Source organism: Solea solea, chromosome 16 (genome assembly GCF_958295425.1).
Source record: "Solea solea chromosome 16, fSolSol10.1, whole genome shotgun sequence".
Taxonomy (NCBI): Eukaryota; Metazoa; Chordata; class Actinopteri; order Pleuronectiformes; family Soleidae; genus Solea; species Solea solea.
Window position 1 is genome coordinate 14,661,075 of NC_081149.1, and position 27,244 is coordinate 14,688,318.

Below are 27,244 nucleotides of genomic sequence, written 5' to 3' on the forward strand. Positions count from 1 at the left end.
ACAAGTCTACATGAGCTCAATTACAGCCAATAATGTAAATAAACATTATTTATAATTGTGGGAAAACTTAAACCATGAAATGTCAGCTAAAAAAGTCGACTTAGCTCTTAAAGAGTTATTTTTTGATGGTATAGCCATAAAGTTGTATATTTATACAAACAAAAGGCACCTTTCTTCAGCTGCCGAAAAAACTAGACCACACAGTGACGTCTACTCCCTTTTGCGTAGAGCATTATTTAATTTAAAAATGAACAACGCACATACAGTTGACAAGTTCAGTTCCATGGAACAGTACACTCCAGTTCACAATTAATATGACGTACATTCCCCTTTTGAATATGATACACGGTCTTTTGAGCAATGAAAACCCTTCCGTTTCCTGTAACTACATATCCAGCATTAAAGGCGATTCAAGTCAAGTCAATGAGAGATGAATTGTGCACATGAACAAATAAAACTTAAGAAAAAAATTAAGACATGAAATCCGTTAAAGATCAGTAAGTCACATATAAGAGTCTTCCTGGAATGTCAGTCTCTACTTTTCCTCATAACACACGGGAAAATAAGTGCCGCAAATTGTGTCGTATAGTTGTGGATGAAGTCGATTAATGTGAGAGACGGTTCACGCGTTCATCGGAAGGAAGGAATCATGCTCACTAAAGTCCATTTGATTGTTGACAAGTGGCAAATGCAACTGCTTAAGTATTCTTCTTCCCCATCCACGCCTCTGTGTGCAGAGGACTGTGTTGACAACCTTTATTAGACGACATACAACTTTTGGGGCTTTTTAATTTATTTTGCTACCCGGCATTGTCTTAAAAGAGCAGCTCTACATTAAATATGATGTTTGTCCTTCACACAATAACTCTCTCACGGGTTTTCAGAGATTTAAGGATTATCATAGCACTGTTCGTGTACAGTCTGGCTGAAATCAGGAATCATTTGTTGTCATACTTACACACACACATTCTTGTATCTATCCGAGTCCCTTTCTCTAACCAGGAAAAGGTCTTAAAAGCCCTTTAAAGTTGTGAGGACCTGTTAAAAGGTCCTAAAATGTCACCTCCTATGGTTTATATGTTTTTGGTCTTCACAAAGATGTAGATAGAACACACACACAAACACACAGTGTGAAATGCATAGCAGTGGGGAGAAATTAAAAACAAGTGTTCAATACCTCAACGTTCATTGCAGTCTTGTTGTTCTACGCCCTGAATTAAAATGACGCGCAGTCTCGTACAATTTGACAGCTTGTGTTCTTGCTGTGACAACAGCACCATTTTAAAAAACAAAAAAAAAGTTAATGTTAATGCTCAACAGCTTCTACCTAAAACTGCAATGCCTGGACATGTTTGGCAGCAAAAACAAACAATCTCTGGTTCGTATTGGACGGTGTACTGGACGTACTCATTCACACTGGACAAAGTGTACACTGAGGGCTAACCCTCAACAACAGGAAGGACGGTTTTCATCATCATCGTCATAATCATCATGCCACCTGTGAGTCATAGTTCATACATACATGCATTCATTAATGAGTCAAAAATGAGACCTTTTTAAACCACTTTAAAGGTCCTACGTGTAACATTTGGGTGGTTTCGTTGGCAGAGATCGATATATATCACCCATGATGAGTATGTGTAAGTGTATAATCAGTTAAAAAATAAAAAAAACAGTTTGTTTTTGTAGCCACGGAGTAAAGCCTTATATACAGTGTGCACTATGCATATGCTGTCATCTCGCGCCACCCTATGTCTACAGCATACAACGGCTAGAAAGTGCATTTCGTATTCTGAAGCGGAAGCTTTCTACTCAAACACCGAACGACGACATCCTTTCTGGTACAAGAAGGCCACCGTAGTTCCCCCCGACACTCGTGGGAAAGGGTGGGGTGAGCGGAGGAGTCCTGTGTTTGTTACTCTCTGCAGTATCACCAGTAGATGTCGCTCTTGCTCTGGTCTGACGCTAAATAAGTGTTTTTAGTACCTTTTTTTTTTTTTTTTTTTTTACATCTGGCAACAACATTTTGTACACAACAACATAAGGAAACAAATCCTCATTAGTTTGATAAGGCGCAAAGGTCTGCAACGGTTTCACGAACACGTCAAATAGATTGGTTCACTCTCGCGTGATGATTCATGATCCCGCCCCCCCTCCCAAAAACATAGCTCAAATTAACTTATAAATAACAACAAACAACAATCTGAACACGCAGAGAAGCGGTCCTTATCGAACGAGCTGCGTCATTGTCTTTGACCTCACTTTAAGGTGCAGAGTTCATTACTTGGTATAAACGACATCCTCACCCGTCTCCGTCCCGGTAACAAAACAACAAGAATGACAACAACGTGAATGAGCCAAGAAAGACACATCGACAGGATATAGTAGTAGAAATGCTAGAGTTGAAGTTCAGGGACTAGCCCGGTCCCTCTTTCTCTCTGTGTGTGTTGTTGGTCAGGTTTAAAAAAACAAAAAATGCTGCTGTGTAGCCAAGACAAGTCCATGTACACAGGTCCTACACACACACACACACACACACACACACACAGTAGAAAATGGACGGTGATGGTGAATGGACGGACTCCTTGCTCCGCTTAATTCCTCCCAGTTTCTGAACAGTGCTGAAACTGAGCGAAGCTGAGAAACACCTGTTCCAATGAAATCTGGCTCACACAGTAGTCTTCTATGCGGTATTTCTCTTTGGCTGCCTCCAACGTGCCAAACACCTGAGAGGGAGAAGAAAAAAAGGTGATGTGAGTGCAAACCTGACAAGATCACAGTCCCAAGCATCAATATGACAGTGAAAAAGGAATTTAGAACAACTAATACCTTCCCCCTGTGTGTACACAGGTGCTGTGTATCTTATTGTTTGGAGAATTGTCTGAGTTTATAATATGATTACCATTTCAAACCATTACTGTGAGCATGTTAAATTACCGACATTAGTCACTGACGTCTAATTCTGCCACTCGCTCACTTTTATGTTACCTTCACAAATCCTCATTGTGAGTTGGACCTGAGACTAAAGAGCACTTTCAAGACAAAATAACAATAAAACGGTGAGGTTATATACTATACAAATCTTGAATCTGGATCCAGTTCACCACCAAAATCTAATTATTTCTTCCTTGCGCCATAATCTACATCCCCCATAAAAACGTAATTCAAATCAGATACATTCTTTACTTTTGAGTTATTTTGCTCACAAATAGACAACATGGCTAAAAACATAAATACAATTTCATTTTAAAATGACTGGGATTATTTTGTCCAATAGGGGGTGATCACACGGCACATGTGCTTTTCAAATGTGAGGATCTGTAAGGATACCTGGGCCCAGGTCAATGTCTTGTCAGTCAGATGGTAATGCACCATTCCCTGGTGTTCATCCTTCAGTTGACTTCCTGAAGTGGGAGGAAAATTGCCAGTTAGATCAAAATCACACTGAGAACACTTTCATTTTGACATGTTAATGTGCCATTTAAAATAAAGAATTCTAACTTTAAAGGTAGGTGCCACTGTAGAGGATAATAAACCAACGTGACTCGTAAAACATGAGTTTATCTTTCATAGTTAATGAAGAAGCTGTCACTTCTGCCTGAGTCAATGTATTGGGCCTTTTGTACAGCAGCCATTTTGGCTAAATACTATTTAGTCACTGTCACAATGTCCTGACGTACATACACACAACTGAACAAAGCTATTGTTAAAGTGATCAGTAACATGTCAAAAGTCCTGTTGTTATTCTGTTTTGTTTTCACAGTTATTCTTTATAGTTATTCTGCACTGCAAATGTTAAAAGGAAAAGTCAATGTTCTGTCTCTGACCTGGAAAGGTGCTTTCAATAAAGTCTTTAAAAAGCTGCAGGTCACTGTCCTCCAAATCCGCATCCACGTGCACTTTAGCCAGCAGCGTGTAGCCACTGCCAAACTTGCTCTTGAGGTGTTGGGGACTGCCGAGACATTTGAACTGACCATTGACCATCACGGCCAGTCTGGTACACAGCGCCTCACATTCCTCCATACTGGTGAGGGGGACGGATAGAAATGTGAGCAATTAGGATACATAGGATAAACTGTTTCACACTGTAAAAACACTTTAGGTAAAAAATTTAATTAATTGATTAAAACATGAAATCAGTGTATTATCACAGTACTTTAGATTTGTAGGTGGTGGAAGTAACTAATACACTATTAGGTTTAATTTAGAATAATGCATCATATTTTCTGCGCTCATATGTTAAGCATTTAAAATATGAAATAATACAGTAGTTATTGCTTAATGCAGAGGTGTATGAAATACAATATTTCCTGAAATGTCATTTGTTGTTGTTGTTGATGATATTATTCCGTCTCTGTTTGGGCTTTGTGAACAAAAACAATGGAACATTACTTGCACTAGTGTGTCTATCATCTGAGAAAAGAGCTCTGCCAGGCAATACTACCAGACCTGAGTCTACAGCGACAGCTGCTGAAACCTTTTGCTCCAATAACATTTGAATAGCATGATACAGAAAAACACAGAGAGAGTTGTGTTGAGCTGCTTAATCGGCATCGTGTGATCACATTTGACAATGTGTTTGTATTTAAAAATTACACTTATGTTACACTGTAACATGACGTTATTCCACCAGCCCGTCATATGTATGACAACTATTGCCCAGTCACACTATTCACACTTCTCACCTGTGAGAGGTGATGATAATGGCCTTGCCAGACTCCCGTGTGCGTGTAACGGAATCCCACAGCAGCCTCCTGGCCACGGGGTCCATCCCAGTCGAAGGTTCGTCCAGGAAGATGACAGGGGGTCCGCCAATGAGAGCCATGCCTGCGCTCAGCTTCCGCTTGTTACCACCACTGCAAGTTGATGGCGACATATTATTATTAACGCACGGTGCAACAAAATAGAGCATTACCCAGTGTAAAGTGTGCACAGACCCTGGTTCAGAGTTTTTCACTGTTTTCTTACCTGTAGCTGCGGATCAGCTTGTCAGCATGAGGCTCCAGCAGCAGTGACCTCAGGACGTTCTCCACACAGCTGGACACATACTTCTCCGGTATGCCTCTGAGCCTGGCATACATACACAGAGTTTCCCTTCCTGTCATGTGATCCAGCAAAGCATCAAACTGAGGACAGTAACCAATGCGCTGTTGCACCTGCAATGTAGAGATAAATGACGGCATGAGGCTAACGCCGAAGATTTAAGTCCATTTAAATCAAAATGTCCCTTCTCTCCTACCTTCTTAGTGTCCCTCAAGATGCTGTATCCATCAATGTAAGCGTCCCCGGAGGTGACGCTCTCGTCGCCCGTCAGCATCTTAAAGGTTGTGGTCTTTCCTGCTCCATTGAAGCCCAGGAGGCCAAAACACTCTCCTTTACCTACAGCTAGAGACAGTCTGTCCACAGCCAGGAGATTTGTCCCGCTGCTGTACACCTGAGAAGGAGAGATAAGAGTGGGTCTGTACCACATGGTCATATCTTGCAGGGACACACACCTCTACAGGCATCCCATATTTCAGCACTGAGGCCCTTCAGTTGCAGCGTTTGTACGACTCCTGTGCTGCATACCTTGCTGAGCTCGTGCAGTATGAGGGGGCTACCGACCATCGACTCGACCATCGGCTGGCACTCGAGGACCCTCTTCCTCTCTTCGGCAACGTCTCGGTCCTCTGGAAGAAGTGCGGCATCCTCTATAAGAGGTAACTGACATACACACAGATGCATGAATTAATAAGCATGACAAAAATGTACCATAACTATAACACGTGCTGCTATTTAATGTTATTAGTTTTACAAAAAAAAGCTCTGAAAAGTGTACATTATTACCACCTCATATTCTTTTTACATTTGAAGTCGGAAATCTGAATCTGTTTTATTATACATTTAATTGCAAACTTTGAAGATTTCCATGGAAAGCTTAAAAATAACACTTCTCATTGCTCCAACACTTCCGCTACCTGTTTGCGTCGTCTACTAAGGGACGTGAGAACCCTCCAGAGAGTGTGGACACACTGGAGCTCGATGACAAACAGCAGACAGATATAAACCACTCCCTGAATCGAAAAGGCCACAAGGAAGCGTCCCACACCAGGCTCTGACATTGAGAAGTAGTTTGTCTGGTAGGTGATGTCTAAAACCAGAGGACACAAAGTTATGTGAGGGCATAGCAGACTTAAAACATAAAGCAAGGGAAAACTGACATGGAATTGTATTTTAAACACTTTTTATGACAATAATGCTTATTAAGAATAATAATAATAATAATATTAATAATAATTGCCTTACTGAAATGTTTTTTTGGGGTGTCCATTTTGCAGAAAAATCCTGTCTACTGTAAACTAACCTAGCAAACAACTGCATCAGAAAGTGTGTATTACTGTTTTTTTACGATCTGTTTTTATTCTTTTTATATTGCTATAGAAATAAATTTGGGTTGGATCTCATTATCGTAGACCTCATTTATGCAACACTTACTTAAGTACTTGCAGAGTGACTGGCTGAAAGGACCGGAGGTACAAAATGAGATGAATTCGTAGTTCTGGTAGAACTGGCTGAAGGACATTCCGAGGCAGTAGTTTGGGAAGATCAGGAACACCTTATCCAGTAAGCGTGACATGTCCTGCAGGTTCAACTCTAGACCAAGGAAACAATGGATGATAGTTGTGACGAAGCAGTATTTTCCTTTTAACTTTTTTCTCCTGATATTTTATATTTTCCATCTGAACCTGTGTTCTCACTGCCTTTTCAAAAAGCCACTTGTTTTGGAAAGATTTTGGAAAATTGCTCAGTAGAAGTTGCAAGAAGATGAGCTTTCACTGGACACAATGATTCTGGAAACTCCTAATCTCTGTTTCCCTGTGAACTTGAATTTAAATGAACATAAACACTGTTGACATTTCAAACACTTAAGTCCAGCCCATTACTCAATGGTCAATTCAAAATATAACAAGTTTAATGGAATCTACATTGGAAAAAGTAAGGGTTAAATTATTTTTGACACCAGACTATTATGGGTGCATTATTATGGGGTTGCTAGGTTATGTTAGTTTGTCTAAAATATGTCTTTTAGAGCGAGTCTTAGATTAGGTCAACTTATGTAATGTGTCTTCCAACCTCAAATAAATAAAACTCCTGATGAGTTAAAAACAGTTAAAGGGGACATATTACGCAAAATCAACTTTTTAACCATTTTAATACTTATATTTGGGACTCTGGGGGCCCTACCAGTCACCAAAGTGTGGAAAAAGAATACTCCGTCATGTTTTCGTGGTTCCCCTAAGTGTAAGTACAGGCGATAAAACACTCGATGTTGAATTCCCTGCGTTTATGACGTCAGCATGCGCATTTCACCGCGAATGTTACCGCCCCACCAGTAAGTTTACTTCGAGAGCTCCACCTTAGCTCCACCTTGTCCCTGCGAGAGTGCAGGCGAGGGAGGAAGAGCGGTATTATGTCAACGCGGAGGGACAAGTGTGCTGTTCGTGGCTGCACAGTGGAGCACAGTGTTTTACACAAACTTCCACAGAGGATTTGATATATGAAGCTAATGTGCCGGATAAAGTCAGCAAACGTGTGTTCGTGTGTTCGCACTAGACAGCGGTCGCCGTATTTAGTCAGGGGACGTATTTCACCGACGTACAAACACACACACGTTGTTAAGAAAAGGTCACATAGATCTCATAACTGACCATTCTGACACGTCCTAATTAAAAATATTTGTTCAGTACGTCCTCCATGACCGGAGCACAGACTCAGTCTGATACAATCACATATACAGCGGCCGCTCGCCACTGGCGATCAGCGGTGCTGCACTCTCTGTGCAGAGGTGCTGCACTCTCTGTGAAAATCACCACCGCTGATCGCCACCGCTGATCGCCAGCGGCGAGCCGCCTAAACGGCCGCTGTATGCGACTGATCGCCAGCTCCGGTGCAGACCGGCGACTATGCTCCGGAGACCTCGCCACCGCGGCACCGCTGATCGCCACCGCGGCACCGCTGATCGCCAGCGGCGAGCCGCCTAAACGGCCGCTGTATGCGTTTAGGCAGCTCGCCTCTCGCCGCTGGCGATCAGCGGTGCCGCGGTGACGAGGTCTCCGGAGCATAGTCACCGGTCTGATACAGTAACAAACAGCGCCAGCTTATGCAGCTCGCCGCGCGCCGCTGGCGATCAGTGGTGCTGTTCCTAAGTGTTTTTAACTGATTAACAGTTCGGCACTGTTCGGCTCGATCCTTATGTAGAACGTCTCTTCCTGTGACGGCACTCGGGCTGTTTTCTGCTCACGCTGCCATGTTGATATTGTCAGAGAACTAGTGGAGGGAGGGGGAGACGAATAGAGCTGTAAAGCGCTGTAACGAGGACAAATCAGAAACCCCCTGGAAGAAGTGGGTGTGTGTTTGCCTGTGTCTCATTTGCATGTAAAGGGACCATGCACGAAAACCGAGCGTTCTGAAAGGGGCGGGCTTAGCAGGGTTATTGAACTGCTATTGTGCTTCATCCTTATGGTATTTTGACCAAGGCATGTCACTGACATGTTCATTAGGACACCAGGGAACTATTTTAATGGGGGAAATAGGGTATAATATGTCCCCTTTAAAGCATCTAACATTTTTTTTTTTTTTTTTTTTTTAAATGTGCCGTCTTGTAATCGGTTCAGTATGACACTTTCCTGATGTCTACCAGTGCTAGGAGCCAGCGTTTCCTCTCACCTGGGATGGTCATAATAGTGACGGCCAGGAAGGTGGCCGTGCCAGAGATCATGTTGAAGATAGTAAGGCGAGTGTAGGCAGTAGCAGCAGTGGAGAAGAAAAAGCTCAGGAGATACATCAGAGGCACTATAGCCCAACCATAGAGCATCAGTAACAGCAACACATCGACCAAGTGGTTCTCCTCTACAAAAGCCTTGACTCCAAACGCCTGGAACACCACCTGAGACCGGCAAACACAACATGACGGACAGTTCAATCAATCACCTTTAGTCTGAACAAATCAAGCCCGTCTCGATATCCTAATCCCATACGAGTCAAACATCAGATGTCACACTCACCAGCATGAGGAGGCAGGGCAACAGGAAGTTGACCAGGTCCCACAGCAGTGCTGAAAACCAGAAGTTTGACAGGTAGACACCGCTGACCTGCTGCACGTGCTTGGATTTGATGGAGGACTCGGTCACAAGCAGCAGGGCGAAGGTGCTGGACAGGGAGGCCATGCCGTACATCAGGTTGATGGCGATGGCAAAGCCCATCTTACTCCTGCAGGAGGAAGGAAAGGTCAGGGATGACAGTCAGAGTTTAAAGAAAAACTGCACAAAAGACGTGAAGTGTTTAATACTCCACTGGCAGGATCCACACTCATACAGATGAGTCTATAATCAATGCTCAAATGTTTTAATTATGCTTTTTTGTCACTTATTGGAAACAAGTTGTAAACACACAAAGACATGTAATCACCTTTTTTTTTAGCTGTTAATAGCTATGCTGATTATTAACTTATTGAGTAGTTGAAATCAAAATGATTACTCTGTTGTAACTCTAAGCCTTTTTCAGCCTTTTACTTAAGACTGATTAAATATTACAAGCATAAAATTATATCTTGAGGCTCAACCTGCGGACTCAGGTAACAATTCAATTTTCACTCCTTTGAACTAAGACAGTGTCTTTTGACATTATTTTAAATATGTAGTAATCAGACATTTCTAAATCATATTTAAGAGAATAGATAAGGGATAACAGAATGACCTTGACAGTGAGTTTGTACCAGTGCTTCCCAAAAGTCTTCTCTTTACATTTATATCCTGTCTCTTTTCTCAGAAAATCAATCTATTTGTAGTAAAAATGGATTTTATGTGAGGCCTGGATGTCAAATCACTTTCCATTAGCAAATCACTGTAGAGTACAGCTGCTTAAAACGTCTTTGAAAGCCAACAACGGATTAAGCTCTTAGTAAGCAACTATCAAAACCAGCTGCTCCCCACCGGGAACAACGTTCAGCAGCAGGGAATTAATATACATGTGGCACCTTTGAGTAGTTGATATCAGGCAAATTAATCCCCACCCCTCTAGTATTAACAAAAGAGTGCAGCTGCTACAAAACTCAGGCTTTTAACGGGTGTAGAACCAGGAAAATAGATCACATAACTATAATGTAAGCCTTGTTTCAGGTACAGCACCTGCATACATTTACGACTGCTGCTTGTCTGAGTTTGATTTGATGTGATTTTGATCACATTTTCATTATAATTATTATTACTCACTCTGTGAGCTGACTCTGGGCAATCTCCGACAGGTTGCGTGGCATGGGGTAGTTTCCCGTCTCGATAGAGGCGTTTGGCCCCGCTATGAGCTGAAACAGGGCATTGTCCACCATCATGAGTGCCGTGGCAGGAGTATGGTAGCCCTGGTTGTTGAAGTAGGCCGTCGCCTCGGTGTACTGGCTGCGGCTGCTGCCGCGGAAAGCGGCACCCACTACGCAGCGCTCACTAAAGCTGCCGCCCTCCTCTTCTGCCTGGGTCAGGATGTACTCAGTAATGTCTGAGAGGAGCATCAGAGAGAGGACATAACATGGTCAGTAACAATCAACTATGCAGGTTAAACCCTATCTTTGGCCTTGTTTGGACCTGGTATTAACATCCGTCCTCAGGAATCCAGTTTCAACCATTAGAAAATCAAAATCCTATGGTAATTAGTGTTGAAAACACTAAGTGGCAGTGGCTGCATATGAATTATCATATGAGTGCGGATTCCTGTGAAACTACTGACGCTCAGAGACGTCAGCTGAGGAGGTGATCGCTGATGTGATGACGGAACTGGAACTCATGCAAACACTCAGGAAACGCTGTCAATACCAGGTCTAAACAGGGTCTTCGTGTCCCCGTGCTCACCCGTGATGTTGATGAATTGGCCGAGCTGTGCAGAGAGCTGTGACCTATATACATTTGCCAGGTCAGTAGCCAGAAGACTCGCTCCAGGAGAAAGAGCCAAAGGGACCTTGGTAGTTCCGTAGCGACTGAGGGCCAGCTTAAGCTGAGGAGCGTCCTTGTGATTGGGTAAAGTGCGTGCCACGACTAAGGCCACGACAGTGAAGACCAAAGGCACCAGGAACTGAGCGACCATCACCTTCCAGTTCCTCCAGCTGTACAATGCCCTCTTCAGGAACATGGCGTAAAACTGCTGCAAATACAGTCTGACCTGGGGGAGGAGAGAAGATGAAATAAAAACGTAAGACGTGTCATTTGAGATGCACAAAAAGTTTCCTCTTATCTCACCCCTGTGTTCAGTTTGATGTTGGAGCAGTCCTCCGAGATGAGCGTGCCGCTGTCCGTGAAGTCCGTGACGTCGGTCATTCCGCTGATACTGCTGGCATCATCTGTGGTCCAGTCATGGGAGCGTCTCTCATGTTGGTACTGCAGCGCAGGCAGCTGGATCGCCTGGATGTCCAAACTAGAATCTACCAGCTTTCCCACTCTGAAGACACAAATAATGCTGTGACTATTTAAATGACAACCATTTTACTCAGCTGGAAAACACTGGACACGAGAAAATGAGCGAAATGAATAAACGTTCAACAGCAGCTCTAGTTGCCGTTGCTGACGTCCCTTGAATAAAGGAGTGAAGCATTTACTGTATGGCCAGAAACGGTCTGCAAGTAATAAGGCCTGTGAAACATGTATTTCTTGGCACTGGCAGTTACACTGTTACACACTTGTGGAAATAGCAGTGTCAGGCTTTTGCAGAAGAAATGCTCTTGTGCTCGTTGCCACAGATACACACATTATGTCCACAGGGAAGCAGAAATAACTGCTCATTAGGGAGCAGGAGGCAGCTGAGAGTGAGATGTGTAAACAAAGGGGTGAAGATCTCAGCCATGTTTGTGCCTCTTTACACTACATTTTTTACACCAAGGTTCAGTGGTTGTTCGTTTGATTTTTTTCCCCATTCAAAAGGCATTTCATGAATGTGGCATTGAAACCATTTTAATTTGTGTCGCATTAATTAGATGCGACACAAATGAATCAAAATAAACATAGGACTCCAGAACTGATTCATAAATACAAATCTACTTTCTATTTAAAAAAATAACATCAATTATACCTAACAAAAGGAGAGTTACCCACAGAGACTGTGACTTCTGTTGATACACAAACACAAAAATGTTTTTTTACCTGAGGAAAACTTCTTCCATGGTGGTTACAGAAGCTCCATAGCTGGCGATGCCCAGTTCCTCCCTGTTCATCTCCAGCTCAGCGAACAGCAGCTCAAATCTGAGTGGTGACACCAACAGTATTAATTAATCAGCAAAACACGTCGTTATACACTCGTCAGCTCTTGATTCTGTAATAACAAACTGAAGAGTTTAATCAGATATTCATTCGTGAAAATTATAACCCACTCTGAGACACTCTATACCACGATTCCTTTCAAAGACCTCAACATCTTTCAGCTGTTCAGTTCAGCAGAGGAGATTTCTGGGTCTTTCTAACCGTTAAGCCACTTCATGCTTTTTTGTGAATTTTCTACATAAGATTAAAAATTAAAAAAAGGGACTCACTTGCTGGTGCTTTCCTTGGGTAAAATGTAAGAGAGCTCGGCTCCGGCGCTGCTCTCCAGCGTGGCATTGGGAACATACATGTGGACAAGGCGGCTGATCTCGGACACATTACAAAGGGCGTCCTTCACTATCACCATGTGGTAGCCGGCACCTGGCGAGCAGAGGAAAGTAATATGACTTTTTTTGAAGCAATTACAGTGTGTGTTTTGACTGAATAACGTCCAAGTTTCTTATTTAAAGCACCTCTATTATATATGACCAATTACCTTTGGTGACATGCAGTGTGTACAGAAAGGTTTTGTGTTGCTACTAAGAGTTTGTTAAAAATAGAAGCTGCTAATAACCTGCTGTGTAGAAAACAGTGTCTTTCCTCTTTAGCAAGAATGTTTAAACTAACTAAACATAAATAAAAACTATTTGTCAACTAGTCCACATCACTTCTGTACGACTACGAGTATTAGGGCCACATTGATGGAAAAAAAACATTCACAGACTTCGAGAATAAAGTCTTAATTTATGAGATTAAAGCCGTACATATACGAGAATAAATTTGTGATAATCTAACCTGTTGTTTTAGAAGAGGAGAGCAAGAAAACGCATCTTTTCCGCAGAAAGAACCAGGCGGACTTGGAGGAAATCGCTGCTTTTGTGCAGGGGTAAATGGCTCGAACTGGTCCACTTCAGGGTGATCGGTGGATGCATCAGCTGGCCGTTCAGAGGGGTTTTTTGGTTTCTCTAGTTTATCACATGAATCCATATACTATAAGGCACTGGGGTCTCTGCAGGAGTACTGCACTACTACTGCTCGCCAGACCTCGACTCAGTCGACCAGTTCCAGCTAGTTTCTCCTCCACAAAAGCAGCGATTTACTTTTCAAAGTCCTGATACTTGACAATGTGATGCTCATGTGCCAAAAGTATCTCCTTGTTTGTGAAACCTATAGTACAACTCCACGAAATGCACCGCAGCTCTCATTTTAACAACTCTCCTCTTCTAAAACAACAGGTTAGTATATTACGACTTTAATCTCATAAATTTACGACTTTATTATCGAAGTCTGTATAAAACATTTTTCTCAGTGTGGCCCTAATACTCCGTCGTACTTCTGAGACGACTTGCTTGTTGCTTGTTGTTTTCCACAGCAGCCTTCACTGACCATATTTGTTCTTCAGGAAAAGCGATGAGCCGCAACACTGCAGCTCTCCTCCTGCCATGATGGCGATGCGGTCGCCGAGTAGGTCCGCCTCGTCCATGAAGTGTGTGGTGAGCAGAATGGTGCGACCAGATTTCTCCCCTTGCAGAAGGTCCCAGGTTGCACGTCGAGCAGATGGGTCCATGCCCGACGTGGGCTCATCCAACATCACAACCTGAAACGTGGGTTTAGTTAGGAAGACGCGCTCAATGAGGAGGACAAGGGGATATGATAATGAAAGACGCGTGTGAACCTCTTTACCTTGGAATCACCAATGAGGGCAATGCCAATAGACAGTTTTCTCTTCATGCCACCCGAGAGGGTCTTGGAGCGAGCGTGCCGCTTGTTCTCAAGGTTCAGGATCCGAATGATTCTGTCCACCTCGTCTGGAGTCTTGTTTTTGGAGAAGCCTTTCAACTGGATATGATGGAGAAAATGATATGATAATCAAACTGCATTGTGCACATTTTTTTTATGTGACAGGATAATGTGAGTACCTGCGCGTAAAACAGCAGGTGCTCTCTGACAGTGAGGTTATCGAATAACACATCGTGCTGCGGACACAGTCCCAGACTGCGGCGGATCAGAGCCATGTCCTGACAGATGTCGTACCCATTGATATAAGCCCTGCCGCCGCTGGGTGGGAAGAGACCTGCAAACACAAACATAAAGGCAGTTTAGTTGAGTGTTGTTGGGGTGGCGTGTGTGCTTAGCATGTATGTGAGTATAACCATGTCCAGCTCACCTGTCAGCATGGACAGTGTTGTTGTCTTTCCAGCACCGTTATGTCCCAGCAGCACTGTGATCTGTCCCTCAAACATGTTCAGCGTGAGATCATGCACTGCTTTCCGTGTCTTGTTGCCCACTTTAAAGTCCTGTAAAGGTAACAAACCCAAAATAGTTAAATAAAATGCCTGACACAGAATCGCCCGCTCTTTTGTTGCCAAGTACATTTACACATACAAGGAATTTGACTTGGAGTTGTGGTGCATTGAAATAGAACATACACAAGGTGCAGTGGGTGCAAATGAATTATTAACCAATTTACAGTGAGGGGAAATGCACGCCCTACACCATACTGTTCAAAGTGATCTATTTTGTTGCTCACCTTAACAAGGTGTTTAATCTTGATCCCAGAGACAAGTCCGGCTGGCTCCTCCTCAATAAACTCTCCTTTTAGAGCCTTTTCTGCATCCTCTTCTTCCTCCTTCTCATTCAACAGAGCCATGCGAGGGCTGCTGCACCAGTATGACGGCTGCAGAGGAGGAGATTGAGCGGGACAGAGTTCAGGAAAAAGAAAAGTGTGTATGAGACCGGTACATAACAATATCAGTATTCATTTCTTAAAAGGGGAGCAGGATGTGCTCTTTTATGCAGTAAAGCAAGCAAGGTAAATGGTTTTCTGTAACATTTATTTTCCTTCTTCTCTGGTTTTTCATGGCAATTTGCATTTGTAGTGTTGCATTACTAATTCTTTTCACCTTGACCAAAGTCTTTAAAATGTAGCGATATTTGACTTTCATACAAAATAGACAACCTTTAAAAGTGTAACAAGTACTGTATTTCAAAACAAGATAATGTAATCAATATATACAGTTTAAAATGTAACAGATATCAGTGAAAAACATGTATTAAGACTATCTTACAGGGAAGTGATTATGATTATGAGGGGAATTGTATTCATGTCTCCTATGTACAATTCTTTTAAGATTGAATTTGCAAATGACTGCTCGATAAATGATTTTTAATTCTGAAAGAAAACAATTTCACTTTTGATCTGTCCATACTTACACCAAACTCATATGTTTGCATTTGGTTAAATCCTTGGTTAATGTGTGTGTGTGTGTGTGTGTGTGTGTGTGTGTGTGTGTGTGTGTGTGTGTGTGTGTGTGCTTGCATGCGTGAATGCCGTGGTGCACAGCATACCAGCACAAAGAAGTAAGATGGGAGAGGCACTCCGTATTCCCCAGGAAAAACTGCTTCCATGTACCAGGCCACCAGCCCATAGAGCACAGAGTCAAAGAGCAGCAAGGCCAGAACCTGGGCCATGGAGAAGTCATCATCCACCGTGACAGAGTCAAACAAGTTAGACCACTGGATTCCTGTGCCTGGAGAGAAAACATCGCAATTTCTTTTTAAACATAAAGAACAAAAAAAAATCCATATTTATCAATTTCTATTCAGCAACAACAATTTTTTTTTAGATAAAACAAAGTCTAAGATTTCAGTTCCTTCTAACTCTCTCTAATAGTGCATTTGAGGAAATAGTCATTTCGAGGTTCGGTATAATTATTCTACTATTTAATATTACAGAAGATAGCTCAATAGATTAATCAGTAATGACAATAAGTGGTATTTGCAGTCTCTGATTGACACATTTTATTTTGCGATCAAATCTCACCTTTGCCTTCAAACATTCCAATGAGCTGGGCACCCATGGCCATGGCTACGTTGGATATGAGGCAGGCCGACACCTTCTGTGCGTGGCTCAGTAAGTCGTAACGTGGCCAGAGGAACAAATAAGGCAAGTAGCTCAGGAAATAAATGAAGCCGCCTGCTGCCGCTGCCACGTTGGCTGAAATAAAAAAGAATCAGTATTTAGCACTTTTCAACCAAGACAAGAGATGTATTTTGGCTGCGAACCCATTTCTCTAAGGATTTGAGATTAAATATAAATAAGGAATAAAAGGTGGAGCAGCGTGGATGTGGAGAACAAAAGCAGTTTTTACTTCCATTTCTGAGCAGCGTCATAAGACATCTCAAAAGAGGAACATTGTGGTAGACAATGTGACATTCTGAGCTTGCCTGATTAAGTACCATCATCTGTTTCTGAAAGTGGGGAAGGTTGGGAGAAGTTTCCAGAGAGACAGCCCAAAGTTCCTCTTTGTTCAAAAATGGCACTGAAGGACCCTTTCACTCTTCTGGTTAGGCCTATTCTCTGTAAAAGTCCTACATCTTACTCCTTGCCACCCATCTTCCACTTCCACTAAATAAAAGCCCTTAATCTTAGGCCAAAGGTGCAAGAATCATGAGATGAATTGTATTAAAGTGTAGAAAAAAATGTGGTTTCTTTGGCTTAGATTGACTTAGTTTGTCAAGAGTTGATCAAAGTGCTGTACATCGCATCAAGAATTAAAACAGGCCGGGATGTAAAACAATACAAAGAACAATAAAAACGGAATATAAAACCAATAAAACACACAATACAAGAGCAAAGCAAACGTAAAACATAACAACTGACAACTCTTACACACGCCAAGAAGAACTTTTTTTGCTGTCTTATATGGCATTTTTTTGCATGATGAGACATAAAGAATCTTGAATTCCTTGAGTTTTGATGTTACATAGACCTCAACATATTCGACCATTACTTTTGAGTCCAGGTCAAGATTTGCATCAAACTGCTTTCACAAAAATCAAACAGACAGACAGACAACCTGAATCTACAACCGCAGAGTGCAAAGGCATAAAAATGACACTGAAGGTACTCATTATGGCAGAGCAACAAAGACAACCTATCTGGGCAGGTGACAGAGCCCATTGCATTACTCATAGGGCAGAAGTAAGATATGATTAATGGGGAGAAAAATTCAACACATCGCAGTAACCCAACAAAACCACTCTTTTCTTTTCTCCTCCGCTCTGTCCCTGTAGACAAAAAGGTCTCAGTCATGACCATTCATCGCAAAATAAATCTGAACATATGGCTGCTAAATGAGCACTTGACCGCTTTGCAAAACTTTAAATAAGGCTGAGTCTGACAAGGGCTTTCAATCCGAGACGCTTTGCTGGTAGAATAGTACGTCCATGGACACCGGATTGAATGAGAAGCTCTGGATAAAAGCACAAAAAGGGAAAGTACAGATAACTGGGAAAAGGAACATTTCACACAGTTCAGCAGCGGAAAAAGCTCAGAACTGGAAGGTTTTATTTTGTGTCAAACTATCTATGCTGATATACTAAGTGTAGAGCTTTGTTTTTGGATCTTTTAGAGAGTGCACACTGTGGTACGCACACTGTACATTTCGGTGTTTTGTTAAAGGCAGCACAAAACAAAAGACTGACAGTCAAACAGAGACATATTTGTCGTTCTGAAAAAGAGGAGGCGAACGACACACAGACACACCTCGTGAGAAGAAGGCACTGATCATGAAGCTGAAGTTGATTGTGGCCACAGTGAAGACCAGCAGGAAGACAAAGACCAGCGTGGGGTCACTGTAGGACAGCACTGCTCCGTTAGGGCTCACCTGAAACAACCCATTCAGTTCCACTTTTCAGTTGTGAGCAAATCCTGCACTTAAAGTTTCAGTCATGGCATTATATTACTGTTTGACAATATCTGAAAATAATAGCATGGATTTTATGGCAAAATACAGCAACGTTGTACTTAAAAGCAAGTGTCATTCTTGTTGAAAAAATCCTGGTCTCTGACAACAAGAATTAGTGCTTTAAAAGCTCAAAACTTGCACAACTACAAGCTGCAGATATTCACTGTAAACACTACTGTTATTGACTGAATACGTAGTTACGGTATTACATGGTGCAATGTCGGTTAAGTCATCTTAATCCGTTAGACAAGCTCACCTGGATACAGAGCAGCAGAGTAACAAAGAAGACAGATATAGAGAGGAAGAGGAGGAACATGAGGAACCAGGCGCTCCAGTGGAGCCAGTTGCTGAGACCCATCATCCTCATGTACTCCTGGGATGAATGAGAACAAGCAGAGGTAAAGGGTCAGTCGGCTATATTTACTTACTCATTTCAGTTTCAAAGAGAACCACGGCAACACACCTTGAGCTTTCTCTCCTTTTCCTGCACAACGGAGCGTACTATGTTGAGGGAAGTGTAAGTGAAGCTGAGCACCAGTAACAGTGGCAGCTGGTTCTGAATTGCCAGGATGAAGACGTCGTATATGAAAGCAGGGAATGGGAACCGTGAGAGGACCACTCTGATCTTTTGCAGCAGAGGGCCAGCGGTAGTTCTGTTGTAAGAGTGCATAATGGCCCGGTCCACCGCGTGCTGCACGGCCAGAAATCCCTCTCGGAAATAACCTTTAAACAGGAAAAGAGGATACATTATCGCTGAGGAAAACATGTTAATACCCATATAATTGAATCGGAAACGATGTGGGTCAAAGGTTTTTGGCATGAAATGTTCCACAAGGCAAAGACTTCGGTCTTCTTGAAGTTAACATTAAAAGGGTCTTAGGAGAGAGACGTAGAGCTGCAGCGATTATAATGCATATGGAGTTTGCCAATTCATATTCATGAGGGTCTAAAAGCTTTGTCAGTGTGTATGCGCTGTTAAGATGACTTCCTCTTTTTGGAGTATGGCTTTATTATGAGAAAAGGTCTGCTTAGGGACAGCTGAACAGTGTCTCCCCTCTAATCCACAGAACATCAGGATCACATCATCGAAACATGACGTATCAATCAGTCGGTGAAGATTAACTCGGGAGCATTTAAGGTCTCCTGAACACTGCCTGGCACCTCGCAAATGTAACCCGATAGCGTCCGTAACATTCATACGGCGGGAGGGAGGGGGGAGGGGGGTTTGTTACCTGGCGTGCCGCCCTCCTTGTCATACTGCTCTCTCGGCCCAGGCAGTTGAAAAAGTGGAAAGAGGCTGAGCGTGTGCCAGTCCAGGTCACTGTTCGGGTTCAGCTCGGATTTCTCTTTGGGCGGGGCGTTACGTGGCGTGAAGGAGAAGCGTAGGTGGTAGCTCACCTGTGCGTGAGAGAGCAAGAGGAAAAGGAAATGAGTAGTGACAACCAGAGCGAGACTCTCCAGAAAACATGGCTTCAGATGTTGCCAATATCTCTCAGTCAGCTCTGCTGTAGAGCGAATAAATATAAAATATCATCATGGGCCTCTTTTGTTTCTATTATCGATCCATGTGCGGTACACACCACAAACATGTGTTCATTTGTTTCATTTGGTATTCATTTAGACAAAACCTCCTATAGGCAGTTTTAATATACAGGTTACATTTTATCTGTGGCATCTGTGCTTACCTTTGCCAATCCAAAGTAAGCACAGATGCCACAGATAGAAGAACCATGATGTATAATCATAAACATGTAATGTGTCAAATGTATTGTATTTTTTTTTACACATGCTACCTTCTAAACTACTCAAAAGGTGATGGAATGACTGGTGTTGTATTAATATGGTGAACAGTCTCAAAGACATTCTTTTGCTCAAATGTTCAACGCCTTGATAAGTGAAACAAGTAATGTGTCAAAAAGGTTGACGATGACTGATTAATGGGATCAGAATGAATAAAAACAGAGAGGAAAATAAACATGGAAATGTGTCTTTTTGTTATATTACCATGTGTGTGTTTACTGTTTTATACATCTGCCAATTTTCCCTCAACAAGGACAATATGGCCAAATTGAATTCATTGGTAATAAATATTAGCAAATCACACATCTGCTTTTTGACTTCCCCTTAGGCATCAGCTGGAGGACATGTAAAATAAATACTGAAAAAGAAACTGAAAAAGTGTTTGTATTCCTCCTCATCCTTACACTGAGATTATTAAAACATAAATTACTTCTGTTAAAATGAAAAACACTAAAAAAAGCAGAATTTGCCAGTAGCCAGACTTTATTATACTACTATTATTCTATGTCTTGTGTTTAATTTCTTATGTATTATATATTCTTTTTATTAAACGTTTAACTTATTTATGACACACTTAGTGTTAAATTATATCTGTATAAAAAGTGCCAAAAATGCTACATAAATAAAGATTAATTGACTGACTAACTGATTGATTGACCGCAGTGTCCCCAACACAATAACCAGTATACAAAACCACGCGCTGGCAACTTTAACCACACAAACGTTGTAAACATTGACAAAGGCCCTCCTTTTACCTTTAGAGGCAGAGGTTCATCATCGTGACTGAACGGGTGCTCAAACACCACAGCAGCCAGCATCTTTCCCGACAGAGGGTCATTTTTCACATATTCCTCAAAGTGTTTCTCGGTTTCAAAGCCACGCACTGTAAAACAAACAGACACACACACACAAAAAAAGCAGCACAGTAGTCATGTTGTGGTATTTATCTCACACATACACACACGTACATGCTTTCTTTACCTTGTGATCTTATAAAAAGGGAAGAGATACCACAAGGGCTGAAACACACACACATATTCACAAGGCATTGCGACACCAACCCTCACAAACTTACAAACAATCCAAAAGAGACTGAATGAAAACACAGAGAGAAGGAGAATAAAAGATAAAAAACTGATATATTTTTTTCACAATAAACATTAATATAAACATGAAGCTATTCTGAAACTGGCAAGTACAGCATGTTTAAACACTGGGTCTAAGGTTAAATCTGGGTCAGTTCCATAAAATAAACACCTGCATGGAGACACAGGTAAAGGGCAAACCAGCCTGTCAAACTAATCAGTTCAAATGTTATATAAATGTAAATAAATAATAGAAAGGTCATTTCCCCGCCAGCATATGAACAGTTGACACATGAAAATACTGTGGAGAAGCTTATTAGACATTTAAATTGCTCAAATAAATACACATATATCGAAATGAATCATGTTTAAGGAGGGGAAAAAAACACCATTACTATTACAAAAGCATCTCACACCACAGATGTGGTAACAACATGTTTACATCTGTGGGTGGATTTAATGGATGTGTTGTTGTTTCAGTGAGAACATTGAGGACATACAGTACGTGTATTCCGGTGGTCCACTGTGTGTGTGTGTGTGTGTGTGTGTGTGTGCGCGCGTAGCATGCTAGATAATTTGATTCCCTTCCACCTTTTCCTCTGATCACTGAGAGCAGCTAAATTATTTATCACCGGCCAAAGTGGGATCTCTGCGGCTGTGATCAGGACAACCTGCAGCTCCACGAGCACGTCTACCCGCTGCCTCGTGGCTGTCATTAGAGCAACACAGCTGCTCTTAAGGAAAGAAAAAAACATCAACACTGTATTTGCACGCCCGCCAGTCGGACTATCTGCATGTTTGCGTGTCCTGACGCTGGCAGTTAGAAAGAGCTGTGGTGGCGTAGGTGTCCTGAGAAGAGGAGGAGGGTCTGAACTCTCATCTGACACAGTTTCACACAAAAGATGGGCGTGATCTATTTGCTCTCCTGAGGGTTGTTTCTAGTGGAACCAGTATTCACAGGTCTGCCCTGAATTACTAGTGGTGTCAAGGCTCAGGTATTTGTTTCACAGCCTTAGTGTCGTGCTTTGCCGAGCAACAACTCAATATTCTTTATTTAACTTTACTCTTATGTGTTTGCAGAGCGTGATGAGGTATTTACTTTCTGTAATGTTTTTAAGGGACTTGTTTTTCCATTTGGACTGACAGTAACCTTAGATGGGATGAAAGATTGTTCTTCCCTACCTCAGTTTGCCCTGAGTTGAGAAATATCTTCATTCTTTTCTTTGTTACGTGCCAACCAGTGACAGTTGGTCCTGTTATCGTAACTGTAAGCAAAGATGGCCGACTCTGTTTACATTCTGGGAATGAGGTCCCGTCCCCCTACGAGTGGGTCTAAAAAGTGAGAAATTAGCATTGTAGTTTCAAGACTCGAGCCAAGGCTTGGACCAAGTGTCACTGGTGGGCAAGTAACAAAAAAAAAGAATGAAGATATTTCTCAACTCAGGGGAAACTGAGGTTGGGAAGCACAGTTTTTCAAAAATACGAGTCCTATTCTAGTAATTCAGTGAAGTATTCCTTTAAGTATTAACAACTTTCAACTACTGCTTTGTTATGTTCATATTGCCTCTGATAATACGGTTCAAAATACGTACTTTGAACCAACAGGAGCACACCACTGCAGCTCCAAGTATCAATTCTGTCCCCCTTTTTAGATCTGTGTTAATTCTGTGTTAAGTGTTATATTCAGCCTTAATTAGTCATATTTTACCTTTGTAGAATATGGTATCAGTTGTTCTATTGCTAAAAACTTAAACCAATGTCTATCCTGTACACATGAAACAGTCTGTTGGTGGAACTTAACCTAGAGATCTACATAAGGCAAGTCAGTTCCTCCTGAAGATAACGTGAACGTTCACAGACTTGATATGGAGATGGAAATTCGGCATAATACTCCACACCAAACCACTTTTTAACAGTTCCACACTTTGGTTTTTAAAACAAGCTACAGCATAGCGCAGGGCTAGGCGATGACAATAATATTGCAATATAAAGAATCAAAACAATGTTCAGACGTTGTACAAAGACACGTAACACAAAAGTGTTTTACCTCAGATCAGTAAATATCAATCTTAGCATCAATAATTAGCCATTTTGTGCAATGAATATTGACCTAGACTGATTTGAACATTCCCCTTTTGAGGAGTTTTTTGACCATACCACTAAACCCTGCAGTGAAGGCAGACTTTGTTACTGCCAAATGAAGGCTGGGCTCGATGCCAGTGTTTATACAAGGCAAAGCTAACAGGCAACTGAAGATGGCCTGATGTTTATTAAACAGACATCGCAGTTGTATTGATCTGCATGCCTAATTTACTAGAAGGCAGAGAAACATATAACCTTCCCAACTGATAGTGGCAGTCGGTAGTATTTCACAGATCTGTAGTTCCTGCCCAACCGTCACTCACCTGAGGAGAGGGACAAGCTGCCTCGCACATCGTCTGCCACCTGACGCACCACGCTGGAGTTACCGGGCACGTAGCCCAGCTGTAAGCGCCCCAAGAACTTCTTGGGTAACGTGTCGACGGTGTAGCTTTCGTAGATCGTGGCATTCGGGTAGTCCTTAAAGGGCACCTTCTGACGCAACAAGATGAGGATGCCGGAGAATAGCAGGGGCAGGAGTATCTCCACCAAAGTTACCAGGATTTGTCGTTTCTGGGGAGCAAGAATAAAGAGATTTTTGATTGAATATTGATGATTTAAAATGGTAAAAAACATAACGTAAAACCAATCACAGGTAAGTAATGTAACCACTCTAGATCATCTGGAACACAAAAGGACTGCAGCATGAATAAATACACACAACCCCAAGGGTTTATATATAACCTGACAGGACTAACTACAATAATTTATAATCGAAATGGAGTCTGAGGATCGATCTCTTCTTTTTAAATTTGAATGAGATGATTTCAGACGGTTAAAACAGAGTTATTCTGTTTATATATATTCCACCCTGCTCCTATTGAATGATTCAAGTACAAAGTGAGTTGGACAGTTTCAGGATATAACACCGTAAATTGCAGAGGGGAGCCAATATTGAACCCTAATCAACTCTAAGTCAAAATTATGACTTTAATGCATGTTTGTTGGGCTTCTTCAGATCTGACTTGGGCTGCTCTTCCACCCCACTTTTTCTTTTCTTTTCTTTTTTTTTTACAGCTGAATAACTAGGACACTCAGGGGAGTCAATGTGCTGCTGATGCTTGTGAGAAAGAGTGCATGTAGCCTCTCATATGAGGACAATGGTGCACTGGCAGAGGCAAATGAATCTCAAATCTTAAATCTGTGAAAATGTAGCTGCGTATTTGACTGTGACGTTATTCATTTATTGGACTTTGCTGCTTCTATTTGCAATGAGCAGACAAAGAGTGATGCCGCAACAGCCTCACATAGCAGAGAGTCAATTCTTCTTCTGAATAGTTGCACCATTGTGAAACTTTCAACTGATATTAAAGCTATGATAACAGCCGTTCAGGGAAGTTCACAGCCCAGACTGTGTCGAGTATGACAATGGAAATACAACACTTTCTAAAAATAAGATAAAACTATCTACTTTAAACTGGTGATATAATGTTCCCTGAACCACTTATTTGTGAAAGAACCTAGTTATCTGCTCCAGTAGGACAACCTGTGTCTCCTGTAGATGTTGATCAGGTGTGTGTAACCTGCCTAACACGTTAGCCAACAAATAAAACATAACTATATGAAACGGTCACATGCATCTAAGGTTAAACATCAAAATAATCAGATCGTACGGTTATGGGCCTCATGCCATACAGTATGTCACAAAAATCTAAGAGAATTGATTTGTCCACAAGTGCCATATACGGCCAGGAAAAGCATGTGACAGTTATGGGGATGCTGATCGAGCTGGAGCCTGTGATACAACAACACACTGGGCTCAGTTTCCAAGAAAGCAGGGTTAACATCATAAATCTGTAGAAAAACAAAGTGTTAGTCCGTTTACTGTATTTATGACGCAACACCAGCCTATAACTTCATAAACACTGTCATAACACCAGCAACTCTGTAAACACAGCGACGCCTGACAATTCACAGTTGCAAACAAAGTCACCGTCTGTTCAGGACACACAGGCTGTAGGTAACTCACCTGCTGGAGATAGTTTTTCCACACCAGGAGTCCAAATTGTCTCATGATAGCCATTTTGACTCAGTACGCGGATCAGTCGGGTTTCTGCAGTAACGAGAGTCAGACAGAGAAGGACATTTTAGTTTGAGGTTAATCACTTGTTCGTTTCTGGACTTCTTGAAAGAGATTCAACCAACTGCAAAGGTTTCTGATCATTTTTCGAGTTCACATAAACTCAAGTAAACCGAAAAAAAAAGAGAGAAGTGAAACTGAACATACAGCAGCTGTATCAAAAATTAGAATGACGTTTAAGTTATATTTCCGAAAGTTGTATGTGTAATGTATCACACAAGGGGAAATGTCCACCAGATTTTATAAAAACAAAGGTGAGGTGATAGCAGACTGGAAATGATACCTACTTTGTATTTATTAAAAAATAAATACAAATGAGATAAAGATAAGGAAACAGACAGGTGACCGTCACATGAACCAGTTGGACAAGCAAAATATAATCTGAGTGGAAACAGGGCTCAGACAACATGCATGCCTACATAATAATGTCTTTTTTTGTTACACTGACAGTCAAATACACAAAGAACAGAGCAACAAGGAACATTTTTTTGAGCCAAGACTTGATTAACAACAAATCTAAAAGTCATGGATCACTAGCAACTGGACTTGGAGTCTCATCCAGAGGGTGAAACATCTTCAAGAAATCGAAAAGTCCAGTTGACTTTTAGATAACTTTGACCTGGATGAATGGGAATTTACACAGACATTCACAGCAAAAGTGCACAAGATCATCGGTGCAACTAAAATAGTCATTCATCTATTCTGTATTCAGACTTTAATCTTTATTATCCTTAGGATTGTAAATGGGCAACTGGACTTGCTTAAGTTTTATTGAAGGTGTTTCACCATCCAAGCGTCTTGGGAGAGGATATCTTTTCAAATTGGCATTCCCATAATACAGTGGTGGATTATAACCATCCAGGTACTGCATTTCAGTGCAAATTTGACTTCCATGTTCCACGACTCTTCATTCACAGCATCCGTGCAACTTAACTCACTGATGTCAAGTTACCTGAGGCAACACGATAGTCACAGACAATATCTAATCACATACATACCTATATCTACATATTATACATTTTCTTACACACACACGCAGCATCACAGCAACAAAAGGTTTTCTTCATTGACAGTGCATATCTCACGAATTAAACTAAACTAATAATGTAATAATCTTCCTGGATTTCACACTAATGTAATACATTTTTAATTAGTTACACCCCTTTCATGTATTTTGGTACAATCCAAGTGATTTACATTCATTATCTATACATTTATGGCGACAGTTTCTCACTGAGTGCGTTCAGGGAGACGTTTCGCTTTAAAATATGTGATTACAGACGTGGATGTTTTCCTTATTAACTAAAACCCGCCCTGCTCTTCTCTCATTGGCCCGGCGCTACCGTGTGGCCGTCCTGATTGGACAATCGACCTGCTCGTCAATCCCCAAGGAGCCTGATGATGAATGCTGATGATGGAGCTAGGAGACAAAGCTAGGTATTTACAGAAAATACGACGTGCTGACTCACACACAAACCTCTAAAATGCCTTCATTTGAATCGAGCGGTTGCGTTCCACTGCACAAATACGTCGAATTACCTGAAAAAAAGATGGTCTCCCCACATGAACTTCACACAAGCCGTGGTCCCGTCGAGATGAAAAACAGTTCCTGCTTCCTTTTCTGGGTCTTAAACCAGCAACAAAGACATCACTGCGGGGCTTCTCCTATCAGCGACACCGCGGAGGCTTGGCTGGGCAACAGCGGAACCAAGCACCTCAGTTGTCCGCTCCAGGTTGTTCTCTTCCAGTCCTGTTTGACGCCTGCGAGCGAGATGACATTGCACCAGCTGCGGGACAAGCCCGTGAATACACCGCACAATGCAGGAACAGCCGTCAACAAAACGCACCACGTGACCTCGCTGAAACTGGAGAGTCACGTGACCGCAACAGCGAGACCTCATGGCTATGTCTGCATGGAAACGTTAATGTATATCACACACTGTATGACACCGAATGTTGCGGCACATATTTATTAATCCTTTTTTTTTTTCTTTCACTTACGGTTAAAAAGTAAATTCATTCATTGTTTACCGCGTTGATGCAATAAGGCATCCAAATAATAACAGGAGGACCACC

General features: G+C 41.9%; 1 protein-coding gene across 1 annotated transcript; it reads right to left on the reverse strand.

Annotated features, from left to right (window-relative positions):
- Nucleotides 1-209: 209 nt before the first annotated feature.
- abca3b (ATP-binding cassette, sub-family A (ABC1), member 3b) lies at nucleotides 210-27,084 on the reverse strand. Its single transcript, XM_058653020.1, has 31 exons — nucleotides 26,708-27,084; nucleotides 25,058-25,141; nucleotides 23,355-23,601; nucleotides 20,620-20,747; nucleotides 19,297-19,462; nucleotides 18,528-18,787; nucleotides 18,321-18,437; nucleotides 17,863-17,983; nucleotides 16,138-16,311; nucleotides 15,663-15,844; nucleotides 14,845-14,991; nucleotides 14,482-14,611; nucleotides 14,234-14,388; nucleotides 13,998-14,153; nucleotides 13,701-13,911; nucleotides 12,545-12,695; nucleotides 12,159-12,257; nucleotides 11,262-11,460; nucleotides 10,878-11,184; nucleotides 10,251-10,527; nucleotides 9,045-9,249; nucleotides 8,707-8,926; nucleotides 6,475-6,633; nucleotides 5,958-6,130; nucleotides 5,569-5,703; nucleotides 5,240-5,434; nucleotides 4,969-5,156; nucleotides 4,686-4,856; nucleotides 3,828-4,024; nucleotides 3,331-3,404; nucleotides 210-2,726 (listed from the first exon to the last, which is right to left on the reverse strand). The coding sequence occupies exons 2-31, from the start codon at nucleotides 25,109-25,111 to the stop codon at nucleotides 2,595-2,597; spliced, it is 5,130 nt and encodes a 1,709-aa protein (XP_058509003.1). The 5' UTR covers nucleotides 25,112-25,141; nucleotides 26,708-27,084; the 3' UTR covers nucleotides 210-2,594.
- Nucleotides 27,085-27,244: the final 160 nt, after the last annotated feature.